At 42.7% G+C, this 16294-nt stretch overlaps 1 protein-coding gene across 4 annotated transcripts in view; it reads right to left on the bottom strand.

Annotated features, from left to right (window-relative positions):
- Window positions 1–16294, bottom strand: part of ELOVL6 (ELOVL fatty acid elongase 6) — a 69483-nt gene that overhangs the window by 12902 nt on the left and 40287 nt on the right. For 3 of the 4 annotated variants that reach the window (XM_040555370.1, XM_040555367.1, XM_040555371.1), the window contains one exon: window positions 14605–14736. The exons of the other annotated variant lie outside the window; for it this stretch is intronic. In XM_040555370.1, the coding sequence (XP_040411304.1) occupies window positions 14605–14675 (71 nt within the window). In that variant the 5' untranslated portion in view covers window positions 14676–14736. The remainder of the gene's footprint in view (window positions 1–14604; window positions 14737–16294) is intronic. 4 annotated transcript variants of the gene reach the window in all.

Raw genomic sequence — 16294 nt, 5'->3', positions numbered from 1 at the left:
TGGTCAGTGAAGGATATACACAGTGATAATGTATTCTTCTAAATGATAAAAAAGTTTGAAAAATAATAATACTGACTACATATTTGGTCTCTCTTAACTCTAATGTAACATGAGTCATTTTACAAGCATTTAAAAGAGAAGACTTCTAAATAGTCAGTTACCTTGAAATCCTAGAGAGACACTTGTTCAAATTACAGCTGATGGACCTAGTCCAACTCTTATTTTTGGAAGAAATGGCAAAGAAAATTAACATAATTAGGCTGTCCTTCAACACTTCTGAGCTGCTTTTGAGCAATGCCAAGGTTAGTGATGAAGAGAGACCTGACCCTGCAGAGACTGTTCTTTTCAAACACTTGCAAACCCTGTTTCACCTCCCAGAACTGTTCTAGGTATCTTCTACAAGATCCTGTCTCGTCATCAAATCCACTCGTAACGAAAAGTCATCTCCGTTTTCTCCACAGCACAGACCTTCCTTGTTACTGTACCAAAATTTTGGTCTTGTCTGCTTCTCAACAGCCAAGTGATTTACCACCACCAGTTTGGACTATCCCAGAATTACTAATGCCTCGACAGTATCTAGACCAAGAATTGCTTTAGGTCAGATGTCCTCGTGTAAAGATCTGTCATGGACAAAGCAGTTCTTAATTAATTCAGGTTCAGATCTAACTTCCTCCAGGCTTCTTCTACCTGTGTTGGCATCTCCAAGGCTCTTAGCATTGTGTTTGTGAATATTTCACAGTCCTTAATGGTTTACTCTTGTAACAGCCTTGTAAGGTGGCTAAGCATTGACCCATTTTGAAGAGGTAAGGCTAACTGAAATTGAAATGTCCTGTAAAAAAATCTCTGCCTGAGCCACGATAAGAAATGATGTGCAGCATCACAAGTTGTGGTTCAGTGCCTTGTCCATGAGGTTCATTTGATGAAAGCAGAAAGAGGTGTGACCTCACTCTGTATCAGTGAATACAGTATTATTAAATCAACATTAAACATTCCAGTTCTCAGAGAAAGTCTTCTGACCTGCTATAGATTTTTTTTCCACTTTTTAATGTTACTCTCTAAACCTTCAAGTCCCTTACTCTCTGTCTTATTTACCTCAGGCATGCCTATATCTTTAAAGATAAACAGTTTATAGAAAAAAAAAAGAAAAAAAAAGATACACAGTTTCTAGACACACACTTCTTAACTTTGCATTTTCATCACCTGCACATCTGATATGTTACTTACTGCCCTACCCAGAAGACCAGGTAAGAGCAATCAATACATGTCTGCAACAGACTCAGTCATACTCCTGCTTTCCCTGTGTTTTCTCTTGGCATACTAGGCAAATACAAGCGTGGATTTCATCTGACGCAGCTGGACACAAGCTGCAAAGAACATGAGCCTATGAGTTCTAATGAGTTCTAAGAGCATCCCTACTTCTATCTCTCTGTCACTGTCTTACCCCCCAAATTTATGTAAGACCAGGCCCCAGCAGCCTGCCCTGTGGTAGGAGAAAATATTTGGATTCTTTTCCCTTGTGGAATTTCTGCCATTGTTCTAATTATTGTGATTGTTTTGCATTAATGCTCCTTGCTGATTCCTTTACTTGCACCAGTGAACTCCAAAAGAAAATCAGGCATTTAAAACCACCCCCCTGCTGTGGATCCCAAGCCATGCCCAACTCTTTGTGACAGGGGCAGGTACAAAAAACACACTAGTGGGGTGGAAAAATCACTGTTGACATTCTTAAAAATTCATGCTCATTCATGTTTCTCTGGGTAAGGATTAAGGGACGAACAAATAAAGGGGATGTCGTTGTGGGAGTCTATTACAGACCACCTGGCCAGGACGACAACGCTGATGAATTATTCTTTGCAGAACTAAGAGATGCCTCGAGATCGACTCCCCTCGTCCTAATGGGGGATTTTAACTTGCCAGACGTCAACTGGGCTCACCACACGGCTGACACGAGCAAGTCCAGAAGGTTCATAAAGCACCTAGATGATAACTTCTTGGTGCAGGTGCTAAGTGAGCCAACTAGGAAAGGCGCCCTTCTAGATCTGTCGCTGGAGAACAGAGAGGGTCTTGTGGGAGACATGGCAATTGGCGGCCATCTCGGTCATAGTGACCATGAAGTGGTTGAGTTTAGAATTTATGGTGACAGAAGGAAAACTGTCACCAAAACTTCAGCCCTGGATATGGGGAAAGCAGACTTCAGGCTGCTCAGGGAACTAGTCGGCAAGGTCCCCTGGGAAACTGCTTTTGAAGGCATTGGTGTCCATCAGTGCTGGTCCATCTTTAAGCACTGCCTCCTAAAAACTCAAGATCAGGCGATTCCAAAATATCGGAAGTCAGGCAGGTGGGGCAGAAGGCCGGCCTGGCTGACCAGGGATCTTCTACTGGAGCTAAGGCGAAAAAAGAAAGTGTACGGCTGCTGGAAGGAGGGTCAGGCGACGATGAAGGAATACAGGGATGCTGTTTGTGTTTGTAGGGAGAAAATTCGTGTGGCCAAAGCCCAACTAGAGTTGAAGCTGGCCATGTCTGTGGGAGACAATAAAAAAGGTTTTTTTTTAGATATGTGAACAGAAAAAGGAGAACCAAAGAAAACATAGGTCCGCTACTAGATGGGGAGGGCCTCCTCACAGACAATGACATAGGCAAAGCAGAGACGTTTAATGCCTTCTTCGCCTCTGTCTTCAACGCTGACGATGGGCTTCGGGACCCAGGGTACCCTGAGCTGGAGGACCATGACGGTGGGAATGACAAACTCCCAACCGACCCTGAACGTGTGCGGGATATGCTGCTCCACCTGGATCCATACAAGTCCATGGGTCCGGATGGGATTCATCCCAGGGTGCTTAAAGAGCTGGCAGACGTCATAGCGGGACCTCTCTCAATTATTTTTCAACGATCTTGGGAATCTGGTGAGGTCCCGGTAGACTGGAAGCTGGCAAATGTTGTGCCAATTTTCAAGAAGGGTAAGAAAGAAGACCCTAGCAATTACAGGCCTGTCAGTCTCACGTCAGTGCCTGGTAAAATTATGGAGAGGATGATCCTTGAAGTTACTGAAGCGCACCTAGGGGACAATGCAGTCATTGGTCCCAGCCAACATGGGTTCATGAGGGGTAGGTCCTGCCTAACAAATTTGATTTCCTTTTATGATAAGATCACCCATCTAGTCGATCAAGGGAAACCAGCTGATGTGATCTGTTTGGACTTCAGCAAAGCTTTTGACACGGTTTCCCATAGGATCCTACTGGACAAAATGTCCAGCATACAGCTAAACAAAAACATCATACGATGGGTGAGCAATTGGCTGATGGGCAGGGCTCAAAGGGTTGTGGTAAATGGGGCCACATCTGGCTGGCGGATGGTCACTAGTGGGGTCCCTCAAGGCTCCATTTAGGGCCAGTCCTCTTCAATGTTTTTATAAATGATTTGGATATAGGACTAGAAGGTGTTCTGAGCAAATTTGCCAACGACACTAAACTTGGAGGAGTTGTAGACTCGGATGAGGGTGGAAAGGCCTTGCAGAGAGATCTGGACAGATTGGAGAGCTGGGCGACCACCAACCGCATGAAGTTTAACAAAAGCAAGTGCCGGGTCCTGCACCTGGGACGGGGCAACCCTGGCTATACGTACAGACTGGGCAATGAGACACTGGAGAGCAACCCTGCAGAGAGGGATCTGGGGGTTGTGGTTGACAGCAAGTTGAATATGAGCCAGCAGAGTGCCCTGGCAGCCAGGAGGGCCAACCGTATCCTGGGATGCATCAAGCACGGCATTGCTAGTCAGTCGAGGGAAGTGATTGTCCCGCTCTACTCTGCGCTGGTGCGGCCTCACCTCGAGTACTGTGTGCAGTTCTGGGCACCACAGTACAAAAAGGACATTAAACTGTTGGAGAGTGTCCAGAGGAGGGCGACGAAGATGGTGAAGGGCCTAGAGGGTAAGACGTATGAGGAGCGGCTGAGGTCACTGGGCCTGTTCAGCCTGGAGAAGAGGAGGCTGAGGGGGGACCTCATTGCAGTCTACAACTTCCTCGCGAGAGGGAGTGGAGAGGCAGATGACCTATTCTCCGTTATCACCAGTGACAGGACCTGTGGGAACGGTGTCAAGCTGAGGCAGGGGAAGTTTAGGCTGGACATCAGGAAGACGTTCTTCACCGAGAGGGTGGTCACACACTGGAACAGGCTCCCCAGTGAAGTAGTCACTGCACCAAGCCTGTCTGAATTTAAGAAGAGATTGGACTGTGCACTTAGTCACATGGTCTAAACTTTTGGGCAGACCTGTGCGGTGCCAGGAGTTGGACTTGATGATCCTTATGGGTCCCTTCCAACTCGGGATATTCTATGATTCTATATTTTCCTTTGCTAATGACCTCAGTTGATAAAACTACAAAAATACAGATATTTAATCCCATACAACAGCAACTGATACTGTGGGACTCTCATTTCTAAATGCTTCTATCCAAGCCTAGGAAGAAGCCTGAAGACATAATTGAGCCAACCACAGGCGCAGCAACCTGCATGGATGAGAAACTCTCACTGTAAAAGGAAAATTTCTTTATTTTAAAGTCAGTCTTGGGATTTTGCAGAAGACTGCAATGCTTGGTTTTTGTACGTTTGGGATTTAGAACTATCATGATGTTACCGTGCACCTAAGTTGAACTTGTTTCTGATCTATGTTGTTTGCATTTCACTGAAAAAAAAATACACCAGCTATAATTTTGCCATATATTGTTTTAACTAAATTAACTTTGGGCACAGATACGAGAATGTTACCAACTCTCCCCTGGTGCTGATAAACCATGGTAACAATTTATGCGCTTATTCTGTCTATAGCAGTTTTAGTGTAAAACTAAATTTTAGTGTAAAACTGTGCTATCAGAAAGGAGGTTTCCGCTGCCATACTTTACTACTTTGCAACTGTGTTTAGACGTCCTTGTGCTCGGTTACCACTATTCTGTTGTCCGCAGATAATTTTGAGCACAGTAACTCCCTTGTGCACCTGTGTTCTCCAAGGCCTAGCCTATTGACAAAATTATTTGGGACCATTAATTATTCTCTTGCAATTGGCAGGAACAAAAAAAAAATATGGAAAAACCACCTTGGTCCCATGATGTCCCTTTTTCCTATGACATCTGAACACCTTACAAAGCATGTTTTCAAAGATTATGAAACCTTCCTTTGAAGAACACTTGTGTTAATCTCATACTTTAAGAAGAACATAGAACTCATTTCCTTTAGCCCACGTATCTGAAAGGCTATAAGGTACCTATAGTCCTCTCATGAAGTCCCACTGATGAAACCTTCCTTCTAAGGTCCTACTGTCCTGCTGCTCCTCTGCCTCTCCCATCTCCTGACTGGGATGGAGAACAGATGGGTCTCACAGCTTACCCATAGAGTCTCTCACCCGTCTTAAAGGTGATGGAGTCCCATTCAGGGTGGGGTCCATCCACAGTATTGTTAAAAAAAAAATTAAGAAAAGGAGGAGGTGATGAATAACATATGCTTGTCTCAGCGTGGCACTCACTTACCCTAAAACTTAGCGGTCAGCCGTACTGAAAGTGCATTATGATGGGGTGCTCTAGCTCTCGGTACCACGTGTGTGAGCAGAAGTTGTGCTGATCTTCGCAGTTTTTATCCCTGGTTTTGGCAGAAGAATTTTCTTTGCATAAGTTCACGCATACTTTGAGGTTTGGGCTTGGTCCTATCAAAATCCCAAAGCAAAATTTGAGAGACTTCCATCTCTGCCCCCCAACACTGAACTGAACACACAAACCTTGCATTTCAGACCCTTCTACTGTATCTGATCCAGATGTCTCTCCAGCAAGCTTTTCAATGCAAATCATTTGAGTTTTCAGTGGGGACCAAAACCTGAAGCCATGCCAGCTTGGACTGATTTAAAAATTGTGCAAATATTTTACATGGCTCTAAGAAATAATCTATCATTTGTGCAAGTTTATATACCCATAAGCATATGCATACAGGCTTGGACGGTTATCACTTTCCCATGTGATAAATTACTGGGAGGGAATGGAGGAATTGGAGGTATGTTAAAGTGACAGCTCACTCCATGGTTTCAAGTGAGGGCAGATACTGTGCTCCTTGCATCAGTCTCTTTCTCTCCCCTGCAATAAATCCTTCTGTGTGGGGCCACTCCCTTCAACCATTCCCACTCATCATCACATTTCCTAGTCACATCTCACCTGGTTCCTAAAACCATCTCTTTGTCCTTTTTATTGACAAAATTAGGAAGGAAAAAAAAAAAAAAAAGGCTAATTTCCCCCCTCTCCAGGGACCTCACTAAGCATCCCAAACAGTGACATCTCTGCAGGGCTCCGGATCAATGGACACTGTCATCTGGAGATTTTAATCACGTTAACACCACAGCAGAGTAAAATCCATCTGATTTTCCCTTGCTAAAGTGCCAAGCTCAACAGCTCTGCCAATTGCTGCAACTACTACTCAGCAGGCTTATTTATGTGTGGATAAAAATCAATCTGCCACAGCTACTGTCTCCCAGTCCCTCCTCACCAAACCCGAATTCCCCCTCCAGGAAATGCAGTTTGATCCCCCGGACCTGCCTTCTTTATGACTGGGATTAGCTATTTTCAGGCAACCCTGAGGAGCAGAGTACGAAAACAATGCAGCCACACTTTGTGAGCTGCTGGAAGGAGCAGAGCAGAAAAACAAATGCCAGGACCAGACTCTTGCAAGTGGTCTTTAGAGCAGCTGACATTAAAAAAATGGTGGAGAGTCTTACACAGAGCACTCAGCGGCTATGCAAGGCCCGTTGGGCTTTGCTAAAGAGATAAAGAAGGAGCTGTGGTCAGGCTGAAGGGCAGTGGTACTCAATCATCCCCCCAAAACCATGAGAGAATAGCAAAATTTGCTCACAGGGACACCAGTGAAACCATACACTGCTGAAAAACATGTAACTGTTTTCTTGCAACGAATGAAAAATAATTTTTCAGCTCTACCCACACATCCCTGCATTTCACCTGACTTCCAAAGAGTTGGTTACAACCTAATCAACAGTAATTACCCACCATTCATTCTGGTGCTCCTTGATGTGCTGTTCCCTGACGCTCGTCCCTGATCATCTGGCACGTAGGGGGTAGGAACTTGCAGGAACAATATTTCTTGATGAAACCTATCATTTCTCAAGCAATAACTCACTCTTCCATCGCTAAATAATAACTGGACTCTTGTTGGAGCTGAAGAGCCCCAGCATCCTGTGAAGGCTGTATACTTGGGCAGGTAATTTTCTGTCAAGAAACATTTCCTAGTTCTTAGATACTTATTTCAGCAAGTTTGGACTGTGGCTAAACTGCTAAAAAGAAAAAATATATATCAATTTTCAGCTTAAGCCCTGTGTTTGGTGCAAAATCTCATAAGAATTAAGGAATCCATCTAAGGATTTCTAAAGTAGCCCATGAGGATTCATAGGCACAGTGTAACTCTTAAGCGATCCTTAATGAATGCTTCAGGGGCATTTGCACTTGCTCCTGTGTCATTACCAAAATTATTGTCAGCATCAAACATTATCTCAAGAAAATTCTAGAATAACTGTAATATTACAGTGATTTAAACGATAATCTAAAAAAAGTGACGTATCTATTTCTGCAGGATAATTCAAAGATACTTACAGGATCAAATGTATCAAGATGGTAGAGTAACCATCATGTATAGCATTGAAATGTATGTATTCAGGAGTTTGAAATTATCCTGGGCAAATAAAGCCAAAATGTAATAAAGTAAAAGATTTAGCGGAGAATCAAGCCAACCAATGGAGCTAGCAATCACTAAAGCTGTAAAACAGGCAGATAACAAATCAAACTCAATCTAAGTTACAGATAAAGACTAGCATTTGACAGAATAAAGAAGGCTTAAAGAAGCTAAAAGTTATAATATGGCTGTAATGAGCTGCTCAGATCCATAAATTAAATGGCAGTCACAGGCCTGGAGTCATTCATCTTCCTTATTCGCTCCATCCTCCCTGCAGCAGCGCTCCTGTGAGCGTCCAGAGAAGCTGAGATCTCCGGGTGCCCGCAGCTGCTAAATAGTAAATACATTTGCTTAGAGGAACAGCTGAATTTGTCGGATGGTGGTGACTTTGGTAAACCACGGGTTGACATCCATGTGCGGCTCTGCCTGTGCAGGCCCCGTTTGTCAACACACCCGGCCACGGCTGAAGTGCTGGATTTGCTAGGCCGGGCAAGTTCCCACCTCTCAGCACTTCATTCCTGTTGTATCCAACAGGCATAAGCTGTCGGGGACTCACTCAGAAGACATCACATGGAGATTTCTGTTCCCTGGTGATTTCTCCTCTTCCCCACCTGCAGTGGGGAGGACACAAGCCAGGCACTGAGGCTACTTTCTCCCTAGTACAGTTCCTTCCTTAATTTAAAATTGAGAGGAGAAGTCCGCTTCCAGGGGGCAGTGCTTTGAGCAGGACACGCCTGTGGTCTGGAGCAGGAAGATTTCACAGGAAAAATATCATTTAAGGTGACAAACAGACTGACAGATCTCTCACCGATTGAGAGAGCAGACAGAATAGGGCCAAGCAAGTGCAGAAGCTGGTTTCCAAACAATGCACTGCATTTACTTTGCTGAGGCCTTCAGTTTTCCAGCAACAACAACAACAAAAATCCCCAAAAAAGCAAATAGACAAAAAATAAAGGAGAACTTTTTAAAGAAAGGCTGCCCAGCTTAGCACTGAAAAAAGAGATTTCCACAGGAATTGTTTAGCCAATGCTATCCATACCTCCTTTAAACTAGCATCAGCCAGGTCTCACAGTGAATCCCTGATTTACTTTTAATCATGCCTGATAAGGTAAAAACAGTAAAAACTTTTCATATTCAAAGTAACTTTAACAGACACAACATAGGCCACAGCTGTAACAGCAGAGCGAATGAAAAGATGAGATTTCAGAAAAGGATGAGCGCATCTTTTTGTCACATGGCATCAAGCACAATTCTGGGAATAAAGATATTTGTCATGGGATGCTCTTCTTACTTAGAATAAATAAGGTACATATTGGACATACGTCTTCTTGACAGTACTTTATTGCTCTTAGTCCATACATTTTTATCACCCCTACGCTGTATTTTTAATGCCAGCTAGCATTTCTTTGCAATTTATAAATTCACCCTACATAGCACTGTTTGTATTTCCCTACTGGGATTACAGTTTAGCTTACAGAAAATATTTTTTTCTTCTTAAACTGTTCTGTATCATCCAAGGGATTTTTGTTTCTCTCCAACCATTCTGAACTGCTGTTCACCCAGTTTTCAACTTTTGCTCCAAAATGGTAATTAAAAAGATGTATCCAATATCTGTTGCATAATAAAATCAGGCAAGCTTGTAACGGTGAACATGGCCCAAATGAAATAAATTGTTAGGTATATATTAAGCACTATTAATTTGGGTTCTGAACCATGTCTTGTTGAAAATATGCATCAGCGCTTTGCAAATATAGGGAATACTTCATATAGCATTCTCTTGCTTTCAACTGTGTGAGAGAGAAGATAATTCACCTCAAATGCCACTTATTAATCTTAATGCTATTTGGCAAATATTGCTCTTTCATTAGTTCGTTTTCTCTGTGAATGTACTTTCAGGACCCATGTAAAATTTCAGAATATTTTAAGATTTTGGGGGGTTGCTCAGCAACATATGAAATTAAGTTGTGTTTTAATCTCCATGGCCAGGCTCTGTGAATGGCAGACCTTGAGACTGGACATAAATTTGAATCACTGTTCATCAGTTTTCTTATGTATAAGTCACAAATCCAAGCAATTGGACTCCTGTTCATAAACTTATGTTCAGTCTTCTTTTTCTTTTCTTTTGGGTTATGTTGTTGGGAGCTCTCTGCAGAACAAGTGCACACCATTCCACAAAATGCTGCTGTGCTTGCAGAAACAAACCCATTACAGCAGTCTCACGAAAGAAAAGTGAGTCACCTTTTTCCAGTGAGACTTCCTGGTTTTCTCTTTCAAATACAAGAAATGTTGCTGCTGAGATATTTCACTTCTGAGGCTTTGTGGCAAGCAGCTAGTGGCCATTGATACCACTCCTACTACTTTGAGACAAAGTATTTCCCAGGAAGAAAGATATCTGCAAAACCCTGTGCTGACATGAATTGATTTTCACCGTGGCTACAAAGTACAGCTGAAGCTGGATTGGAATCTGCATGATCTCAGATGATGATAACAATATTATGAGTGTGTGGTTTAGCTCGACAAAGACAAATCACACCTGTCACGGCACCAGTCATAGTCAGGTTTAGCTTCTCCCTACATACAACAGCATCAGGTTGGATGCTTTAGCTTCCTTCTCTCCTCTATCGATGTGATCATGTTCCTTACGGAAAACAACATTTTGCTATTATTAGTTAGTGTCCTGACCCTGATTCTTCTGTTGGCAGCCCTTTAAGGATGGAGAGTGAGTGAAAACGTGCCATGCTGTTGTCTTGTGTGAAGGAGCTCCCCTGAGTGAGCTCCTCGGTGGCAATGTTACCCATACACAGACGCCAAGACCCATTAAAGGAGCTACACAAATCCAGCTGAGATGCAATGAAAACATGAGTTAATGACTTTGTATCCTCCTGCGAGAGTCCTGATTGCAGCTCTGCTGATTCCTAGAGATGCCAGCATGACACTTTTGATATGCTCTAACTAAGAAATTCTTTGGTGTCAGTGAATGACCCTAACTTTATGTTCAAAGTGGCACGTACATAGAACTGGCAATTCAAATTCATTGTGTTTTTGCAGGTTTTTAACCGCTGGAAATATTCAGAAATACAGAGCTGACAGTCGCTTTGATGTGTAGATGGATCAGCAACAGTTTCCTTGGGGTCTTACGAATCTGAGAAAGGAACATTTGTGTCAACTCCCTAACAAGGGGCTCCCATTGACATGGGACAGCACAGAGCTGCTCCAGCAGAACCTCAGTGCACAACAGGATTGGGTGCAAACACTTAATTAAATTGTATAAAATGGAAAAACAAAAACAAAGCCACGTCATGTCACACAACGAATCTTCAGTGCCTGAAACAGCTCAACAAACCTGCCAGCAGGAAAAAGAAGAACAACCCCCCCAAAAATATCCCAAACTAATTTCTCAACAAAAGACTTAAAAGATCGTGTTTTCACAGTGGTTTCAATGGGAAAAGCAAGCTTTAGTGTTGCTGCGTTTACAGAGGTATTCATGGAGCAGCAGTAACCTTATCCCAGAGACAAAATGTTCGAAACTAGCTGATAGCTTCCAAAGGGAAATAAAGCTGCTTTTCTGTCTCACAAATCCTGCTGGCTGCCAGTGTTGACACAAAACTCACTCTGAATGCTCAGCAAGCTCGGTAGGGTGGTGTAGTTGTTTTGTTTGTGTACAGGCGTGGCAAGTTTCCTACCAGAGCTGCTACCACATTTAAATGATCTTGGCAAAAGCAAGGCGGGCAGGATGCATTGTGAAGGAGGGCCAGGTCATTGCCTGGCAGGCAATTTCCCTTTTTTTTAAAGTCCAGAACACATTTTTCCAGCCTCTGCTAAATGTTACTATTTCTGATGATTTCTGAAGTAGGTAAAAACGTAAGAGTGTTAGAAGAGAGATAAACAAGGACTCTGAAAAAAAGACTCACTCTGACCTTGAGACAGAACACTGAGGGCTCTCCAGGCAGGTTTTTCTTCCTCATTACAACCATTCATGGCAGACACAATACTTACAATTTCTGAAAGGTATTGTAAAAGTCATAGAATTTCAAAAGCTAGCAGGGAAGACTTAAAACTGAGGAGTATTTTCCTGGATCTATAGTGAGTCTGAAGGTGGAACAATAGCATATAAATCTATCCAAATGGACCTTCAAAGGAAGCAGAAATGTCTTTCAGACTAAGTATATGTAAATGAAAGACCTAGTCATGTGAGGAGCCAGAAAAAAAAGGGTTATTTGGAAAGTAACACCCAAGTTACACGGAAAGTCAACGGCATTCAAAGTCTAGTAGAGCTGGCTACCAGAGTCTGTAAGGCTGGGAGTGACTGCTGGCCCTAGCAAGGACAGCCATGGTGAAACGCCAGGAGATAGATGTTCCAATTAACACTTCTTATAGCAACTTTCCATGTCAGGTTTTAATGAAAATTCTCTTTGAATTCTCTCTGAAAATTTAATGGAAGTGCATTTCCTCTTTTTTCCAGTTAAGATGTGAAGGGGTCTTGTGTTTGCATTGGTTTTGTATGGGATTGCATGTTACTGCAGAAGCTAAGGAGGTTTCGTGCTCTGCCTTGCTGTAAACACCATGCCCTCAGAAGAGCACAACTTTATAGGTGCAGATGCACCATTCGTATAATCCACTGGTCCCCAAAAACAAATCCAGCAGCTTAAATGCTCCATGTAGTCTGAATGTCTCACACTTAGGGTTCCTCCATCTCCTTTCCACCCCTGCCATCTCATTTTCTGATGCGCAGAAAGAAGGGTGAAAGCTCTGCAGTGCTCAGGGACATCCCTGGAGCAGTACGACTTGAATTGATGTAGGAAGCAAATCCCACAGGGGTGAATCTCTCCCAGGCTGCACCCTCCTGGTAAGTGCTTCTCACCTTCAGAAGCAGAGCTCAGTACAGGTGCCTGTGCTGCCAGGAGAAGGTGGTTTCTGTGGTTGGTTCATGCTGGCAGCTTGCAGCTTCACAAAGATGATGTCCACGTTTTAGATCTTAGATCTTAACCAGACTCCCTCAGCAGCTACTGCAGGCCGTGCGATGGATATTTCATTTGATTATGATGGGAAACTCCAGTTTGCAAGTAATGAACGTGTTGATTCAGTCTGAATGTTTTCAGTCCACCTACACTGCACTTTCACAATGTAGTGTATATTGCTGCTGTTTGTTGATGAGCGCATTGCTTTGACTTTGGTAGGTAACTAATTAGTGAAATTGCTTAAAAGCCCCACACCGTGCACGTCAGCCACAGAGCCACCCCAGAGTAGTGTGGTTTTAAAAATCATGCTAGTGACCCTCTGCAAAGGACAGTTCTGAAATCATGCTTCCTGCCTGTAGATCGGGAATTAAACTACAACTGCTTTGCAAACGTCAGCTGCTTTCTAGTGGCTATGCTCAACAGGAAAGTGTAATTGGAATATATACTTTGGAATCCAGCTGGCTACAAATCACTCTGCAAAGTGATACACAAATGATGTGCCACCTGGGAAGCAATTCAACACTTGCTGAAATTCAGCGAAAGATGGCAACTGTGTACAGGACACTAACAGCAAAACTATACTAGACACAAAGCCAGAAGCACAGCACCAAATGCCACTAAACAAAAATTATACATTTTTTCAGTATTAGAACTTGCTCTCAAAGTTATCCAGAATGCTCAAAGTTTTGTCGGCACTATTATATATATATATATATTTAGGAATCTATGAACTATTAAAATCAAGCCAACATAGACTAAAATTCTACTGGTAGCATGTCCTAGCTGAATGAGACAAGTTAAAAATACATTTTATTTTCCCTTGTTCGAGTTTTAGGAAGAGCCAGTGTGACAGAACAATTCTGGACGTGAAAGGAAATAAATACAACAAGGCAAAGGAAACAAATTTCTCCATTCCTCATTTTGCTCTGTAGCAACTCTCAGCTCAAACTGTTCCCTTCCTGCAAAAACTCATTCAACATTCACAGCTGCTCAGTAAGCAAATCTGCATTATGCACCTGTGAACTAATATAGTCAGTAATTATTATAAAGGTATTAGAAAATGATCTGGGTATCAGTGTTTGATAATGGTTTCCAAATGGTTTCTATACTGTAGAGTGAACTATAACTTACACTCCCAACAGGCATTGAAATGAATGATAATCTTCACGTCTTGTGTGTACTGTAAATTTTATCAATAGTTTGTGTGTTTGTAAAGGTTATTTTTAAAAGTATTTGTTCATTTGTTTGTTGATGTTCTGTTTTGTTAAAAATTAATATATTAAGCAGATAAAATGGAATTTGGGTTGGTCGGTTTTATTCCTGACTTTAGGAACTAAGAAGAATGCGAACCTGATGGTACAGGGGCAACACAGAACTAGAGAGATGTGCAGCAATAAAACACTGCCTTTTCCCTGTTGAGCCACCATTTTGCTATATTCATAAGCTCTTTGCTTCTGATGGAATACCCAGAAGCCAGATTTTGATCTCAGTCAGGGAGGTCTAGGTTTACCTCATTGTAATGGAGATCAGAGCCTTGACTAAATATTCCATAAATACACCCATATAAACCTAATACCAACTAGCACGTGAGAACAAGACTAGCATCTTAATGTGTTTATTTCCATTTGTAGTTTGCGTGGTAAATTTACTGCAATGATATGTGCTTTTTCTCCTGTCCTCACTTTTTTTTTCCCAAACTTTATTCTTCAACAACATTATTGATTTCTCTCCTCTCTAATGCTGTATGATCCAGCAAGCCAAGGAGGACCATTTCAATGGTGAGGAGTGGATCAGGACATAGCCTTGGACAGCAGAACTAAAAAAAGTCCATTTCTGGGTGAGCTTGTTGCCTTACTGGCACTACCGTTGCATCTGAAGAAACCAAAACTTTTTTCAGGGACTACTGTCAAAAGCAGTGGGTGTGAAGAGACGCCTACCTGAAGACGGCAAGGCTCAGGGACCAGAGCACTAGTGGTTTCCTCAGTTCAAATTTTGCTCGCTTGTTCATTAGGTGCCGACCACCAAATATAAAGGCAGCGTACAGTGCTGAAAATAGGAATGATTTCTTCCTGCAAAACAAAAACAAAAAAACACCTGTCAAGTGTTGCATTAGTACCAGACAGATAGAAGATAACTGCTGCGTGCTTGTGCATTTCTGTGAAAGGAAACTATTGAGGACATTCCTGCAGCCCAGTAGAGACACCTGTTACTGCACCAACCTACACACCTGCACATAGGTCTAGGTATTACTGCAAGCAAAATTGTAGTTCTGGAAAAGGAGAGCCAAATTTGGTTCCTCATCTGTCCCAGTTTGTGTAGACTGTTCTTCTGTGAAGACTATAGACACAGCATAGCCCGTGTGGGTCCTTTGCCCAGACACACCTCCACAAACACAACATGGTCAATACTTGTACCAACTGACTGGTTTTTTGTGGCTCATTCACTATTGTCATATCATATTTTGTGCTACCTGGCAACTTTCTTTTCCATTGTTTCCTCCAAGAAGACACTTAAAGACCTTGAGCATCGCAACCCAATAAGAAAAGACCCACGAGAAGTGGAGCACCACCAGCGAGAGGTCAACAGCCCCATTAAGCTGCGACGATGCTGAGTGGAGTTGCCCTCTTGCAACGGTCAGTTCAAGAAATCCAGTGAATATGCTGAAAGATCAAGCAGGGCTCTGCAGAGGAACTTCAGTGATACTGGTAAAATTGCAAGCCTTATTTTTAAAACTGCCTGCTAGTAGCCCAGCTCAGCAATAATCAGCAAGCATTTGAACTCTGGTGCTGTAACTCATTGTAGATTAGAGGCCAAAAATAGATTCAGTCTGGGATTCCTTCCCACACATCACTATATTATACTGAGTAATACTTAATACACCATTAATGCACAGCTCTAAGGCAGGTGGCCTGCCCTGACTGGGTGGCTATATATTTAGGAACACATTTTTCTCTACAAAAGCTGTAATTATATACACAAATATCAGCAGACTATGGCTTTGCACCAGGAGGTGCTGGTTCTTTCTGCATCCCCGAAAGAAAGACACAAACACTCTCAAGAATTCATTAATCTGATAGCACAACTGCAGTTTGGTGCGGCTGGAGGTGAGTAAATGTTTGCTAACCAGGTTGGGTAGCGATGAACCGCTCCAAACTTGCTCATACTGAACTGCCCAGCTGCTAAGACAAAACTTAAGGGCCACGGGACAGGAGGAGACTCCCGGCGTTCAGTCAGTTGAATGAGGTCAACAGCTACACAGCTACAACAGCTACAGCTCATTTAATTAGAACAGATAAACTTCAGGTCACTTTTACCAGCTTTCTAACAAGTTCAGCACCGTTTGCAGCAGTGATAAAAGGCATTCCCCCAGCAAACAGCGCTGTGCTGGTGGTGCCAGCCACGAGGTTCGACTGCACGCGGGGAGTGGGCTTCACTGTAACATGTCATTACTACTATCTACAGTTACTACATTACTACAGTTTAGAGAAACTAAACAGAGCGGAACACCAGCAAAAAAACTAAACCTTGAAACTTCAAAGAAAAAAAAAAATCCCCCAAAGTAATTCAGTGGCAGACTCGCATCCAGTAGCTTCAACGCTAGCACATTCATGTGTTTGTCGTCAACGC

This window comes from Cygnus olor, chromosome 4, assembly GCF_009769625.2.
Source record: "Cygnus olor isolate bCygOlo1 chromosome 4, bCygOlo1.pri.v2, whole genome shotgun sequence".
NCBI lineage: Eukaryota > Metazoa > Chordata > Aves > Anseriformes > Anatidae > Cygnus > Cygnus olor.
The sequence above is the reverse complement of the archived record's forward strand: the minus strand, read 5'-3'. Positions and strand labels throughout refer to the sequence as shown.